The sequence below is a fragment of the Trachymyrmex cornetzi genome, unplaced genomic scaffold, assembly GCF_001594075.2.
Source record: "Trachymyrmex cornetzi isolate Tcor2-1 unplaced genomic scaffold, Tcor1.1 scaffold223, whole genome shotgun sequence".
In the NCBI taxonomy this organism is placed as follows: Eukaryota; Metazoa; Arthropoda; class Insecta; order Hymenoptera; family Formicidae; genus Trachymyrmex; species Trachymyrmex cornetzi.
Genome location: NW_017296881.1, coordinates 5,016,666 through 5,031,632, shown reverse-complemented (window position 1 = coordinate 5,031,632; position 14,967 = coordinate 5,016,666). Strand labels below are relative to the sequence as shown.

General features: G+C 32.1%; 4 protein-coding genes across 6 annotated transcripts in view; 2 read left to right on the top strand and 2 right to left on the bottom strand.

The window, feature by feature from the left end:
- The window catches only part of Ercc1 (DNA excision repair protein Ercc1), an 18,786-nt gene extending 4,772 nt beyond the window's left edge, over positions 1-14,014 (top strand). Inside the window, exons 2-6 of the mRNA XM_018506288.1 lie at positions 12,282-12,379; positions 12,783-12,901; positions 13,098-13,292; positions 13,496-13,681; positions 13,787-14,014. Coding sequence (XP_018361790.1) covers positions 12,301-12,379; positions 12,783-12,901; positions 13,098-13,292; positions 13,496-13,681; positions 13,787-13,996 — 789 coding nt within the window. The 5' untranslated portion in view covers positions 12,282-12,300 and the 3' untranslated portion in view covers positions 13,997-14,014. The remainder of the gene's footprint in view (positions 1-12,281; positions 12,380-12,782; positions 12,902-13,097; positions 13,293-13,495; positions 13,682-13,786) is intronic.
- On the top strand, positions 1,104-2,923 carry Rpb7 (DNA-directed RNA polymerase II subunit RPB7). 2 transcript variants are annotated; one of them, XM_018506290.1, is made up of 8 exons: positions 1,105-1,347; positions 1,446-1,555; positions 1,631-1,790; positions 2,193-2,243; positions 2,327-2,392; positions 2,474-2,545; positions 2,616-2,649; positions 2,725-2,923. In XM_018506290.1, exons 1-8 carry the CDS (start codon positions 1,336-1,338, stop codon positions 2,739-2,741), a joined length of 522 nt encoding a protein of 173 aa, XP_018361792.1. In that variant the 5' UTR covers positions 1,105-1,335; the 3' UTR covers positions 2,742-2,923. The 2 variants fall into 2 exon arrangements, with proteins under 2 accessions (XP_018361791.1, XP_018361792.1); XM_018506289.1 differs by having other exon boundaries at positions 1,104-1,347; positions 2,616-2,923.
- Positions 3,278-6,428, bottom strand: LOC108760374 (uncharacterized). The gene is made up of 5 exons (XM_018506287.1): positions 6,155-6,428; positions 4,564-5,094; positions 4,269-4,357; positions 3,929-4,153; positions 3,278-3,679 (listed from the first exon to the last, which is right to left on the bottom strand). Exons 1-5 carry the CDS (start codon positions 6,287-6,289, stop codon positions 3,493-3,495), a joined length of 1,167 nt encoding a protein of 388 aa, XP_018361789.1. The 5' UTR covers positions 6,290-6,428; the 3' UTR covers positions 3,278-3,492.
- Positions 7,424-11,691, bottom strand: Naam (Nicotinamide amidase). 2 transcript variants are annotated; one of them, XM_018506293.1, is made up of 6 exons: positions 11,373-11,691; positions 11,045-11,285; positions 9,932-10,410; positions 9,261-9,459; positions 8,498-8,742; positions 7,424-8,248 (listed from the first exon to the last, which is right to left on the bottom strand). In XM_018506293.1, exons 1-6 carry the CDS (start codon positions 11,504-11,506, stop codon positions 7,690-7,692), a joined length of 1,857 nt encoding a protein of 618 aa, XP_018361795.1. In that variant the 5' UTR covers positions 11,507-11,691; the 3' UTR covers positions 7,424-7,689. The 2 variants fall into 2 exon arrangements, with proteins under 2 accessions (XP_018361795.1, XP_018361796.1); XM_018506294.1 differs by having other exon boundaries at positions 9,261-9,497; positions 10,075-10,410.
- Positions 14,015-14,967: the final 953 nt, after the last annotated feature.

Sequence of the window (14,967 nt, the reverse complement as noted above, 5' to 3'; positions counted from 1 at the left end):
TTTCGCGTTTTACTGATTATTGATTGGTTACGCGGTTACGCGATACGCGGCAAACACGCTTCATGGGACTCCACCCTAAGGGTGATGTCCCATGAGCGTATCGCGTAACTGCGTAACCAATCAGAAGTGATCCATTATTGTGGTTTCGCATTTTAATGATTATTGATTGGTTACGCGATTACGCGATATGCGGTAAATACACCTCATGGGACTCCAGCCTGAATCGTGAGACACGCGTTCACACAATATCCGATTGTGCATCGTGACAGAAGTTGAAATATGCGATATGTTACAAGAAATAAGTTTACCTTGTTTTAGTTTACCCGATATGCCATAAAAATTTATATCGATGTAATATAATTATTATAAGACTCATGTGGTTGTGTGCAAAATTAATCACGTAATGTGCATTTTGTTTAAAAAGATTATATTACCAAAGATACTTACATAATAATGTAATTATAATTTACGCTTTGATATGCAGGTCAAATTATCGAATATGTTGATTTCGTTTTAAAAGATATATAATTCGAAGATTTATGTAAATGTTATAGGTTGAAAAACGAGTATAGGAACTTGTAATCGCACAATGTGTTTATTTTATTACAAAAGTTTATTGTCAAAGATTGTAAATGGTATAATACTCATGAAAATATATGCAAAAAATGAAGTTTCGTTGTATAATTGAAATGATCATTGTTTTCCTTATTATTATTTTTTTTAGTTAAAAGTTCGAAGATTTTGGCGATTTTGTTGGCGAAAAGTCACAAAAATCTGGCGATTTTGTAACGAGATTTCACTAGAATCTAGGGGGCGATATCGGCTCGGGTTTTGGTCTGTTTTCTGTTCCTGCACAGACTGTTCTAGAACTTTCTTTCTCACTTTCGACAAATATCAAACGTATGTCTATCTCACTTTAAGTTCCTAAAGTGTACACTAGTTCAACCACAGAAAACAGACCTGGAGCTGTATTCTTGAAAATAAACCCAGGGGCTCTATTTTTGAAAAGAAACGTATACGAAAATCTAGGGAAATGCTACAGTATACGTTACGTATACTATAGTATTTCTCTAGACTTTCGTATACGTTTATTTTCAAGAATACAGCTCCTGTTATCTGGCAACGCTGTGTGGTTGGGGTATAACCTAATACCTATACAGATTTTTGTTTACTATATCCGACTGTATCCTTCATCAGTTAGTGGAAGACAGGCAAAATATTGTTTACTGATTTGATATAAACTTGATATAACTAAGTGATAAGTTTATTTAATACTTTCTCAAAAATTTAAATTGAATTATATATTTATAATATTATTTCAATTAATGGTTAACCATGTTTTACCATGTAAGTTAATTTCATATCATATATTCTGTACAATTCTACTATTAATTAGTCAAATTCAAAAGAACAAAATTAAGTGCTTTTTAATTTTTTAAATACAGATTTCTTTAGAACATGAGATTTTGTTACATCCTCGATACTTTGGTCCCCAATTACTCGACACTGTAAAACAAAAACTCTATACAGAGGTAGAAGGGACTTGTACAGGAAAGTGAGTATCTTTTATATATTTTAGTATTAAACATTCCGAAACCTTAAGTTATATTAACTTTATAAACTTTTTCAGATATGGCTTTGTCGTAGCCGTGACGACAATTGATAATATAGGAGCTGGTATTATACAACCAGGACAAGGTTTTGTAGTATATCCAGTCAAGTATAAAGCAATTGTATTTAGGCCATTCAAGGGTGAAGTGCTAGACGCGATCGTGACTCAAGTGAATAAGGTACAAATAGATGTTTTTTCAAGAGTATAGAATGATCTGTTTAAACATTCGTTCTTTTCTTTTTCTGTTTTACATTAGGCCTCTGGCCTATGTTAACCTCTCTCATATATATGTGATGTGCACACTAATTATTCAATTGCCACGAGCATATAGGACCTACAGTTTTAAATATTGGTTTTGAACAATGAATTTTTGAGAGGCGTTTCTATGGGCAAGGATATTTTCAGGAGGTTGCCGGTCTTTTCTGAGAGGAGACACGAGTATAAATATTTTGGTTCCTACTGGAATCGAATCCAGGACCTCTGGCATGATAGATTAATATGCTATCTGCCATGCCATGCTCGCGTTCAACATTCGTTCATTGTTAAACAATTTGATGTCTTATGATTGTCATATTTACAGGTTGGAATGTTTGCTGAAATAGGTCCACTTTCATGCTTTATATCTCATCACGTAAGTAATTGTAACAATTATGAAATATAGTAATTAAGTATGTGTTACATATATGACAAATATATAAATTTAAATTCCTGTAGTCAATCCCAGAAGATATGCAGTTTTGTCCGAATGTGAATCCAGCCTGTTACAAATCAAAAGAAGAAGTAAGTCATGTTATAAAACGTTGCTGATTGCAACAAAAATTTTGTAATTGTGATAGTAATAAATTCAAACATATCTTTCAGGATGTAGTTATTCAAGCAGATGACGAAATTAGACTGAAAATTGTGGGCACAAGAGTTGATGCCACGGGAATTGTAAGTTATATTAACACTAAATCTTTTCGTTTTACATCAATTTACATACATATTCAATTTTTTATTTTAGTTTGCTATTGGCACGTTAATGGACGATTACTTAGGTAACAGGATATTTAACGTTATTATTTTGCAAGGCATTTAAACGATACATTTATAATTTGTTTTTCCCTTTTTAGGCCTCGTATGCAACTAGCATGGCTACAATCTGTCTTATTTAAAAATATTTATTAGTTTATCTGAATATGTTTTATATTTTGAAAACAATACAAGTGTTTTAAAATACTTCCTATTTTTTTATAAGCATGTAAGATCGATGTAATCAATCCGACAAAAAGATATGAAAATATAATAATAGTATATAAAACCATATTTAGATAGAACGGTAACAATTTAGACATTTTTTATATAATTGTCAAAATAATTAATTAAAACAACTCTCAAAGAAATTATAAATTGTGATAGATAATGTAATATTTATAAAATAAAATTAAGTACAATATATATATAAAACATTAATGATATCTTACATGTTATTAACAATCCATAGAGGCAAAACAAATATACATAGCCTCATTACCTCTGGTAAACAATTGTCTCATTTTCCAACATTTTTTAAATATACTGCAATATAATTGTCATATCTTTTTGCGGAAACACTAATGCAAAATTATATGGACATTGCTATTACTAAGCAATTAAAAAATCAGATATAGGTAGTTTATAATCAAAATTATAAAGATACTGTTTAGGTAATATACATCTTTTTTAATTCACATATTTCTTATTTACTACCAATCATCGTTTCATAAGGATTTGCAATGAAATTGATACTCCAGCAACATGCGAAATCACTGACTCGTGGAAAAAGTATTCTTTTTCTGTTCGTTGTGACGATTTGAATAAAATCGTATAATTCCATCAGCCGGCAGTAATTACAACGGTATTCAATTCATAGAATTTTCGTTGCTACCAAACATGTTTGCAAGATTTGTAAATAGCGCTAATTTCGGTGCGATACGTAGGTCTTCCTTTTTTGTGACTGTATCTTGATCGGGCATCATCTTGTCCGCAATATGCTTATAGACTTTGCCGTTAGCATTAACATAAAAAGTAGAAAAGCCATCGTACCATCTGAAATAGTTCCCATACATATTATTTTCATAGTTTCTATAAGAAAAATCAGTTGAAGGGAATTTAAATATTTTACTTTTTCTCGAAGATAGAATAAAAAAATTTCTAATACGGAATTAGAAAAGTAAAATTCTTTTCAAATACAGTAAAAACTTCAATTAATTGGAATTAATGTTTACGAGAATTTATGACAATTTATTACAATTATGTTTTTGTTAACATGAATTTTGTAATACAGATGACACTTACACATCGTGATTGGTATTTATGGCATCTTGTATTCTCCAAAATTTATACTTCCAAAACATAGTAAACACCTTCCAGCCCGTGATACCTCGTATACGCCAACGAACCTGTACGGTATCGCTTTCAGGATGCATTGTTATCTTTATGATATCTAATTTGACATATGCAAACTTCATGTGACCAACCATCCTAAGCAGTATTATCTGTTTAACATAATTATTAAGCCCCCTGCAATAATATTTTAATAGATATATGAAGAAATAGAAATATTTAAAATGTTAGATATTCCTTATTGTTTTAGAAATTATTACATAAATTAATTTATGTAATCAAATTAATTTACCTTGTTGTTACTCCTCTAATATTGTTGATAAAAACTAGATCATCAGTATATATCGAAACGTTTAAAGGTTTCGCAAACAGCTTTGGTAACTACAAACAATATTTCAATCAGAAAATAATAATTTAACCCAGAGAATTGTCTAGCATAAGAGAATCTCTTATCCTAGACAACTATGCCTCAGAAAATTGTCTCAGAATTATTGTACTTCGTTTCTGAAAGATCGTGATTGTAAGTTTGAATGCAAATTAATGAAAGTGCAATAATTCTGAAATATCCTGTAAATTACATGACATACATCTTGACTAAGACAATCGATTATGGATTGCAGTTGTTCCTGCGATGGTTTACCCTCGTTTTCTTGTGGTGACTGTTGCGAGCTCATTTTTAGAGTATTACTTGTATCAGCAGAAATAAATAAGATATTTTTATCAATATTTATTTCTTGACTATTGTGTAAACTTTCTAAAGAAATCATCCTATTATTATATAGAAATGAATTATCGTTATCATTTCCTATAACACTTTGTGCCTGAAACATTTTAACATTGTTTGACATGATTCCTATAGGAGCTACGTAATTCCTGTCTTTCAAGAAGGCAATACTGAGTCTCTGTGACTTGTGCAGCCTGCGCGGGCTTTGGACCCAATACATCATTGTATTCTTGCTTTCATCGTCAGAGTATCGTTTGGCTAGCTTTTTATTCCATTGATTGTGAATGTCAACATAAGCCAATGATAAATTTGGAGGAAATGTACATCCCGTAAAAGGTACCAACTTTTCTGTGGTGTTTGCTCTTACAGACAGTGTTCTCTGTGTACCCAAGAACTGAAAATTTATAGATATAGTAAGATTCTACAACAGTATGTAGTTGTAAGAAGCTATAACATAAAAGATTATAAATTAGTAATTATTCAGATTAAAATATAAATAACAGTAGTTCTATATACAGAATGTCTCACAACTACTGCATTTCCTCTTAAGAATGTATTCTTGAGGTAATTTTGAGACAAAAATTTAATACAAAAATGTCGAGGTTACAATAGTTTTTTAATTATAATTGGTTAAAGATAGTTTGTAATTCAAAAACTATTATAGCTTCGATATTTTCATATTAGGATTTTAATCTTAGAATATTCGAAAGAATCCAGAAATAATAATAGAGGCTATAAAAGTAAAATGGTTTTTTACTTATAAGCTTTAAAGTTAGCTTATAATTTAAAAAATTATTGTAGTTTTGACATTTTCATATTAGGATCTTCGTCTCAAAATTACCTCAAGGATATATCCTTAAGAGGAAATGTGATAGTTGTAAGACACATATTGTAAGACTCATATATATATATATATATATATGAGTGTGTTAGATTTATTAGCACTTATGTTATAATGATTTCTATTTTTACTTAGAACACAACTTAAGCTTAGTTCGTAGTTTAGTCATCTGTTAGAGGCCTATTACCATAAATCTACGAACAATCATTTCTTGCATTTTTACCACAGAAAAATTCGCTTCGAATAAGTCTATAATTGAAAGAAAAAATGCGTGATATTTTCGGAACATTCTGTATACCACATCAACAAACAGTCCGATGTGTACATATAAAACATTTTTATTTTTGCGACAACGTGACGTGCGATGTCTGTCATCAAATCACTCTAATCATCACGACTTAACAAGAATCGGAGATTCGAATTTCGCCGCTGTCGCAAAAATTACAACAAAAATTCGTGTTCTGTGAATCGGCGAGTTTCAACGTCGTCGTCGCTACGGAGTCACGCGATTATGTAAGCATTTGGAGGTTAGGACAGTCAGTCGCTGGCAGGTATTGTCTATACGCTGCGACACGAGACTTGTCAAACGGAATCGATCACGCACACGACGCACCTGCTTCAGGAAGGCGGACGACTCGATGTTCTTCTGTAGCTGATTACGGTCGAGTTTTGACGGCGTTTTTCGGCCGCTGCCGCCGCTTACGAGCGACGACAGCCGCCCGGGCAACGTGCGAAAGCACAAAGACATGTTACGCGATCACGCGTGACGACAGCTTATTCAGATCAACGACATAATACTCCACGACGGCCCGCAAAAACAATGCAACACGGTGTGTCAAGTCACTGTTAACTACTATATGTGATCTACACGCGTGGTGCCTCTCAACACGGTCTTGCGCGGTCCGCAGTTACCTTTCCGGCTCCGGCTGTTTCCGGTTCGAAGAATTTGGACACGTTCTTGTGCGCTTCACGAAATAGCACTTTAACAAGGTAGCGCCTAAAGTCACTAGTCACTAGTCATCTAGTGACTTTAATAGCGCCAAATATACATATTTTTAAAATAGCTCGAAATTCGTTGTATATTATATTTTTTTATTTTACATAGCTGTGAAATTTTATGTAAATTTCTGATAATGAAATAAAATCGCGGGCGCGAATATAAAACATCGTCCCGCACTAAATCTATAATTTATTTAATATTTGATAACATGTTTATGTATATCTATATGTTACAAATCTGTTAAAAAAATGCGAAATTAATTTGTAAAAGTCGATGAAAATATAATATTATAAATTTTGTAGATTAAATCATAATAGAGCAAATATTAGCCGATTATTTTCTTAGAGATTATAACACAATATTTGTATATTAATACTTTATTTATTGACAATTTTTTTATTGACATTTATTGTAAATCAAGAACGAATAACACCCAACATTGTTGAATTTTAGTATAAATAAAATGTATAGTGTAATAAAACTCAATGATTAATTTCCTATATTCCTTCATCTCAAAATAATTATTTTACATGTATCATATTCTAAGACTTAATTTTATCTCTTATAATTCCGTAACATAATAACATTTATAAGTACATATTATGAAAATTTTGTTCCCAATGAACTTAATTCTCATTAATAATATGTACATACATGCACATAGATAAATCATTCTTGACTCAATTTACATTTATTTTTAATAAATATGTAATTAAATATCTTCTTCACGCATTAAGTTTTAAAACCGACTGAATTTTATATATCTATGCACTCTATTTTACATACTATTTTATATCTATACTAAGTTTAAATGCTGATATCACTCATTTCAGATCTTAAATCAGACTTTCTAATTTATTTTATAAATTTTATCTTTCCTAAAGAATTCTTTCTAAAAATAACACTTATATTAACCAATTCAACGCTCTTACGTTCTAATATCTAATTTAACTATCTTAACATTTAACGGAAAACAGTATCTCCATTCTATAATTCATCTTTGCATCATATTTTCTTCGTTTTTTTCTTTTTCATTTTCAACTTTTCTAAGCATACAAGATTTGCTTCAAAATGAGAGATTATGGTCTTTCATATTAATCTATAATACCATTTAAATGTTTCTAAATATACTATACTATTTGCTATAATTATTCTTCACCGAGGCTCAATTTTTGTTTTATTTCCAATGCGAGCTTGTAACCGAGTTCCGGTCGTCGGTCTCTTCCTTCCACCATAGCCTTCACCTGGCTGGAGTTCACTATCACGCCATTGCTGCCTATTACGGTGGCCTTGGTCTTCTCGATGTCGACGAGGTCCACGCCACGACTGCAGTCATCGATCAGTATAGTGCGATAACCACTGGTGAGCGCATCCACTGCAGTAGCGCCCACGCAAACGTCATAGGCCAATCCACATATATAGATATCGGTGGCGCCTTTTTCCTGCAGCTGCGACGACAGCGTGGTCTCGGTGAGCTTCTTATTGTCCCAAAACACCGAATACGAATCGACTTCTGGATTCGTACCCTTGTAGATCTTGATCGCTTTGTCGACGATCTTCAGGTCCTTATGGAGTTCGGCACCCCAGGAATCCTGTACGCAATGACGAGGCCACAGGCGTTGCTTCAGCAACGGTGGTCCTTGAAACGTTACTGTGTCGTATACCCGCGCCGCTTCCTTCGAGATATTGCTGCTGATGTCTACCTCTCTGCGATAACGACATGCTAATAAATATCAACATGCAAAGATTTTCTTTCCGCTACTTTTTCTTTCTTTACAATTGCCTGCTTCGTACTTTTTATATCAATAAATAAAAGTTTTGATACTTTAATAAAAATAGAGCAGTCGAACATATAAAATTTAATGTTACAAGATTTAAGCTTGTATAGATACATCTTAAGTAAAGATATAATAGACATTACATTTTACATTTTGCAATATGTTGAGATATAATTACCTCAAGTGCAAATTATCAATGAAGGATACATGGTCCACGGGATGCCAGTCCAGGGAATAAAACACCGCATCGAACGGTACAGTTTCCAACAATCGGTTAATTGGGTCGATTACTTCCGAACCATCATGTTGCGCGGCGCAATGCTTTATGTTTAAGGAACCTGTTATAAAATCATTTTGCACGTCCACAATTAGGAAAGCGCTTTTGGGACGCGTGCATACTTTGATCCATCGGTTCCAGCAGACCTACAAGTTGGACCAATAGAAACAATCTTATACAAGTACATATATAAGTATTAAGGCCCAGTTTCACAACTGACGGTTAACTTTTAACCGAGGTTCAACTTATTCATTATCTCTTTTCAATTCTAGAATTGGAAAAAAATGAGAAATAAGTTGAACCTCGGTTAAGAGTTAACCGTGAACTGTGAAACTGGGCCTAAGAAAATCATTGTAAAGTTTTGAATACATCAATTCAGATATTTATTAACACTTTTGGTAACTAAATAATTTAAAAAAGAAAACAAAATACTTAAATATAAAATTGATTGCGTTAATATCATTATATGTATAGACATTCTATTATCTTCCCAGATAAGAGAGCAAGAAAAAAATTGTTAGAAAAATATAATATACTTTTTATTAAAAAAAAATTTTAAACTTTAATTATTTTTTCTATATTTTATATCTTAAGCTCTCTCTTAAAATGAGTTATTAATATTAAAATAAGTTGATTAATAACATAATGAGCATCCTTTATATACCTCGAACTCTTCCCTGTCGATCAGGCCGTCGCCTTTGAGATCAAAGATTGAATACACCTCGCGCAGTTGATCCTCCTCGAGGCCGTAAATCTTGCCGCGGTCATTTCGAAACAATGCGCGGCATATGAGATCAAATTCGGAAATAGACAGGAATCCGTCGCCGTCTTTATCGAAGGCGTTGAAACACGCGTCCATGTCTCTCGACGCTACTTGCCGACTACTTGTTTCCAAGTTCCACTTGTTTAATCAATACTCAGATTAGCGTCTGTCCGATCACTTTACACCTGGACCGCTCAGACAAATATAGATCTATCGATGGAAATACTGCAGTATTTTATATATAATACTTATCGCTGTTATCTGCAATATGTTATAATCTAACCACTCGATTCTCTCGAAGAGAAACAAGTATTCCACAAGTCATCCACTTTTATCGTCAAATCAATTTATTATCAAATGGATCGGTGTATTACAATATTACACAAAAAATTGTTTTATTTATCATGTCTTTTACATTTCAAGATTGTAAAAATGAGAAGATTAATTTCATTCCTTTACTATAGTTTTAGACCTCTATCTCATAATTATACCATTCTGCATTACATATCATTATTTCATTTGAGATGTGATATTACGTAGACAGCGCGAGTCTCTGATGCGTTAACAGCGACACATCGATCATCGCTTCGGAATGCAACAACTCGTGTGCGTCGTACTTAGAGGATTCTTCGTAAGCATACGTCACGGAGGTATCGGATAATAACATGTTGCATTGCGCCAGGATCAAAATACAATTACGTAACCGTGTGCAAACATTGCGATTTTCCATTGGAATTTTCGACAGATCCTCTGTGAAACCACCCTCGGATTTATCAACATTTTGAATGTTTGCACTGATCCATACATAGCCGTTGTAACCGAGTATCAAAGTGGCTCCGCTCTCTAGAGTGTGATAATGTGTCTTCTTGCGTTGAATTAACATCGGCGGTACCTTTAACATTATCCCCTGCGACAGTTTGCCATACTTTAATACTCGCGTATGTAGGGAGAGTGAGCCATCTGCGAAGATTGATTGCACTTCTGCACAAATCAGGTCTCCCTCCTGCAAATATCTGCGCATCGTCTGTTCATCTTCAACGGATCTTCTTCTCTGCAAGTTTAAAGAGTATTCAAATACATACTTATTTTGACACTAGTATTTATTAAATAAAAGTTTTACAAAAAAAACTTAATTACAAGATTAATAATTCTATTATTATTTAATAATTCTGAAATATATTTTGGTTAAACAATATTAATCTACATTAAATAATAATAATAATAATAATAATAGTAAAATTATTTTATTCAAAGTAAAAGAACCATCAATTTATTATATTAATATCCAATAAAAATAATGTAATAAGCCAAAACCGAGCATATATAAGAATAAGAAGTTATTATAAATTAAAGAAAATAATAATTACATATGTAGTTTTTTTTTCTAAATTCTAAATAGATTCTAAGGTCGGTATTCATATTCAGTTCTTATATTCAATATTCATAGTCAATTCTTATATCAAGACCATTTTAAGTTCAGTTTTGAGATGTCACGAATCAATCAGAAAGCCACATTAACATCTTAAGACATTACTTAAGATGGTCTTAAAATAAAAATCAACTATGAATACCAGCCTAAGACTAACTTAAACATCATAAAAAAGTTTAAATCTCAAGGCTTAAATTTCAAATTTTTATACAAATGTTTAAAAAATAGAAGTGTTTCATTTGTACATATATCTTACCAATTCACCACCAGGTAAATTAACACTGGACAACAACAGGACAGCATCAAGCTTAGCATTTATATCAACTTTCCAACGCTTCTGTTGTACTTCCGTTATCCTTCCTACGACAAGATCTCCGATCTCTCCATTATAACGTGCCTTCAAAGGCCTAATCGATATAAGTTTGTTCACCTTTTCCAAGATCCCAGCGACTGATGCACGCAACGTTTTCTCATCATCAACGTAAGTTCCATGGCCTCTAATTAAATCAGTTTCAACCAATCAGTTATAATCACATAGTTTCGCAATCCTATATTGCGTAAAATCAAAGCAGCCAACTATCTACCTCAGAAAATCCGGTTGACTGGATATCTCCTCGCCGGGAGTGTAGAGCCGTGGCTGGATGCCATCATTCGTTATTAAATTGAAGTCTACCCTGTTTACCGCCAGACGTACATTAATGGGCGGATATTGAGCCATAATACAATAATATTGACAAAATTCAATTGCCCGATTGCTCTCACCTTCCAACTTCTAACGGCTTAATTTTTTTTTTTATTAAGCGTCACCGGGTCGTGAATGCCGTTGAACTATCAATAGATTGATGGGATTGACGACATACTCCATTTTAAAAGAGTGCCACATGGTGCCACTCTTGAGTCATGAGTGCCACATCACCAATTTTAATATACAATTTTCTCATTGGTGATACAATTGGTACAGTGGAAAATTTCTAGGCAACCATCGATGTGAATGGATGAGTGCATTCAGGCTGTTCCAAATTTACTGCCAGCACTGAAAATGCTACAGTTTACGTTATGTGCACTATAGATTTTCAGTTTTGGCAGTCAATTTTGGAACACAGCCTCAGTAAGCTCTATAGTCTCTATACAATACACACTGGATTATCTATCTCGCTTTATCTTTATATTTATTGTCTATTATGTTTGTAAAATCCTAAAGATGTTTATCTATGTTTAAGGTGCAGCCACAATAGAAGGAATAAGGAATTAGAAATAAGGAATAAATATTTCAACCTATCAGATATCGGATACATCGGAATACATGGTTTCTGATAGGTTGGAATCCTTATTCTTTATTCCTAATTCCTTATTCCTTCTATTGTGGCCGCACCATTACACCGTGCATTTAGGCTGCGGCCTATACAATAGGTCCTTGTTTATCCTGTAAGTTAAATAAAAACACCTGTCGTATAGGTCGCGGACTGTCGCGGACTAAGCGCATGTAAACATAGGTACTGTAGAATCAGTATTATGGATAATACAACAGAAAATGCAGAAGATTTGGATGATGAATGTCCAACAAAACAAGCTAAAAATATGTCTTTTCAGAGTAAGTTATCGACTTCAGAGTCAGTTTATCGACAGATTTGAATCGAATTTTCATGTAGATTGTATTAATTTGCATTTACGTTAAGCTCATGTTCTGTCAGTAGAGTCTATTGATAATCTGATAGCAAATTACCAGTAGAGAAACCAAACAAAACTTATATATAATTTTATAATGAAATATTTAATAAGTTACTAAATGATGAATTCTGGTTGGTTTCTATAGTTAATTTGCGATCACATATATCCATACATTCTGTTGTATCTCTACTGGCATCTATGAGCAAAATGTATGAGCAGACTAATTTACAAGACCTATTTTTAATAGTTTTAATTATTTAGAATATTATAATACAATTAAAAATTTTATTTGTATATATCTTATAACTTGGATTTCTTTTTTTCAGCTGCTTTTAGCAACTTGAAGAAATCTGAGTTTTTCACAGATTTGCCAGCTTCTAAGCCTGAAACTTCCACGGCAATATCTTCAAGTAGAACCAGCACTGTCCTTGTCAGTCCAAAGCAAGTAATATTGTTTTCTTATATTTTATAAAATATAGTATAAAAATTTTTAAGAGTAAATATATTTTGCAAACTGTATTAAAACCAAAGTTAATAATATATTTTTATAGAAAGTAAGTTTGTCATTAAAATTTAAAACATTGTTATATTAAAACTTAATTAAATTTTAAAAATGTATAATATCTTTTCTTTCTCTCCAGAAAGGCAATCCGTTACTAAAGTTTATAACAAATGTATTATGGGAATATTCCAACATTGTGCCAGATTACGTAATGGGAAAAACTACATGTGCTCTTTTCTTATCAATTCGTTATCACCAATTAAATCCTGATTATATTCATGAAAGACTTAAGTTATTGGGCAATGCATATAACTTACGAGTGCTTTTAGTACAGGTATATAACTGCAATTTATATATTTGTTTTATAAAAATAAAATTGACTATTAATATAATTCTTTAAACAACATTAATTATGATTAGACATAATTATATTATTTATTTCTATTATATGCATTCATAATTTATAATTAAGTTTTGTATAAATTAGAAATTTTGTAGTTTCTTGTATCTATATTAAAATTTTTTATTCTCAATTAGATCGATGTCCCCGAGCCTCATCACGCTTTGAAACATTTAACAAGAATTTCCATTTTGGCAGACTTGACAATAATGTTAGCATGGAATGCAGAGGATGCAGGAAAAATTATTGAAACTTATAAAATGTATGAAAGCAAACCCCCTGATAATATCATGGAACGCAGCGAAACAGCGCCTTATCAAAAAGTAATTAGCTACTAAAAAATATATATAGATATATTTTTAAAATGTATATATTTTATATATATGTATATATGAGAGAAATATTTATATAATAAATATTCGTTACAGTTGGTTAATGCCTTAACGACAGTAAGATCTGTCAACAAAACCGATGCAACAACTCTTCTAACAACTTTCGGCACATTAGCCAGTATTGTAAGAGCACAACCCAACACTTTAACCTTATGCCCTGGATTTGGTCTACATAAAGCTCAAAAACTTCATAAGGTTTTGCACGAATCTTTTCTATGCACACCAAAACTCTCTACAAAAGAATAAAATTTTCCAGTATATGTATATTGAATGTTTTACAATTATTGCGCTATAATAAAATAATTAGATAAAGTCACAACGTATACACACAACCAAAGTTTATACATACGAGTAATTTATAAAAAATAAAATTTTTTAAATAAATATTATAAATGATTTATGATATGTGCAATGACTAATGAATTTTTTAATTTTAAATAAAACATGAAAATTATAAAATATTAAAGATATGATTTATAAATAACTTTAATCTGTGCAATATCTCGTATCCATATTTAACTTTGTTAATTTTATGTATAGCAGCTTCCCAGATAGTGAAGCGTGTCTTGCACAAATTTGTGATTGCTTATGATGCTGACAACTTGTGTTAAATTTATCTTCAATGATTTTGAATATACCGATATTGTAGCAACATACAGACAACAATGTGTATATGTATTCCCAGCAGTTTAACAGCAAGATAGCTGCGTCAATGTTATCTTGCGTTGTCGGCAAAATGATAGCATTGTATAATACTGCATTATTACGGCAACAGTACGAATTTTGATGACAATTTTAAAGTTGTTGGCAAATTGTTGGCAAGTTGCTACTCAATGTTATTATATTATAAAGGCATCAAGTTGCCAAGAGATGAGGACTCAATTGCTGCAATTTTGGTAGCAACGTATACTTGGCAAGCAACGTGCTAGCAACCACTAGCAACAAGATAGACACGTTACTATCTGATGGGTTTTAGTATGTATTAATTTAATAATACAGGTGACTAAATTCGCGCTAACTGTTTCTACTTGTGGATTCAACGAGTTACGTTAAAAAAAAAAAGAAAAATAAGTTTAAAAAGTTCAGTTATAAAGAACAAATGTATAGGAGTTATGGCTCGTATTCTGAATGTCGATCGATGCCGATTGCCAAAGTACTTGCCATGCGACAAAGAAAGCGGTAGCCAATGAACGTACAGCTAAGAAAAAACGATATAT

Coding starts and splice junctions, on each gene's coding strand:
- Rpb7 (XM_018506289.1), top strand. Junction 1,791..2,192: donor TCGTGACTCAAGTGAATAAG/GTACAAATAGAT, acceptor TCATATTTACAG/GTTGGAATGTTTGCTGAAAT. Junction 2,393..2,473: donor GTTACAAATCAAAAGAAGAA/GTAAGTCATGTT, acceptor CATATCTTTCAG/GATGTAGTTATTCAAGCAGA.
- LOC108760374 (XM_018506287.1), bottom strand. CDS start 6,289: ATGTCTTTGTGCTTTCGCACGTTGCCCGGGCGGCTGTCGTCGCTCGTA. Junction 5,095..6,154: donor CGTCCGCCTTCCTGAAGCAG/GTGCGTCGTGTG, acceptor ATAAATTTTCAG/TTCTTGGGTACACAGAGAAC. Junction 4,358..4,563: donor TCGATTGTCTTAGTCAAGAT/GTATGTCATGTA, acceptor TATTGTTTGTAG/TTACCAAAGCTGTTTGCGAA.
- Naam (XM_018506293.1), bottom strand. CDS start 11,506: ATGGCTCAATATCCGCCCATTAATGTACGTCTGGCGGTAAACAGGGTA. Junction 11,286..11,372: donor AGTCAACCGGATTTTCTGAG/GTAGATAGTTGG, acceptor TGATTTAATTAG/AGGCCATGGAACTTACGTTG. Junction 10,411..11,044: donor ATTTACCTGGTGGTGAATTG/GTAAGATATATG, acceptor TTAAACTTGCAG/AGAAGAAGATCCGTTGAAGA.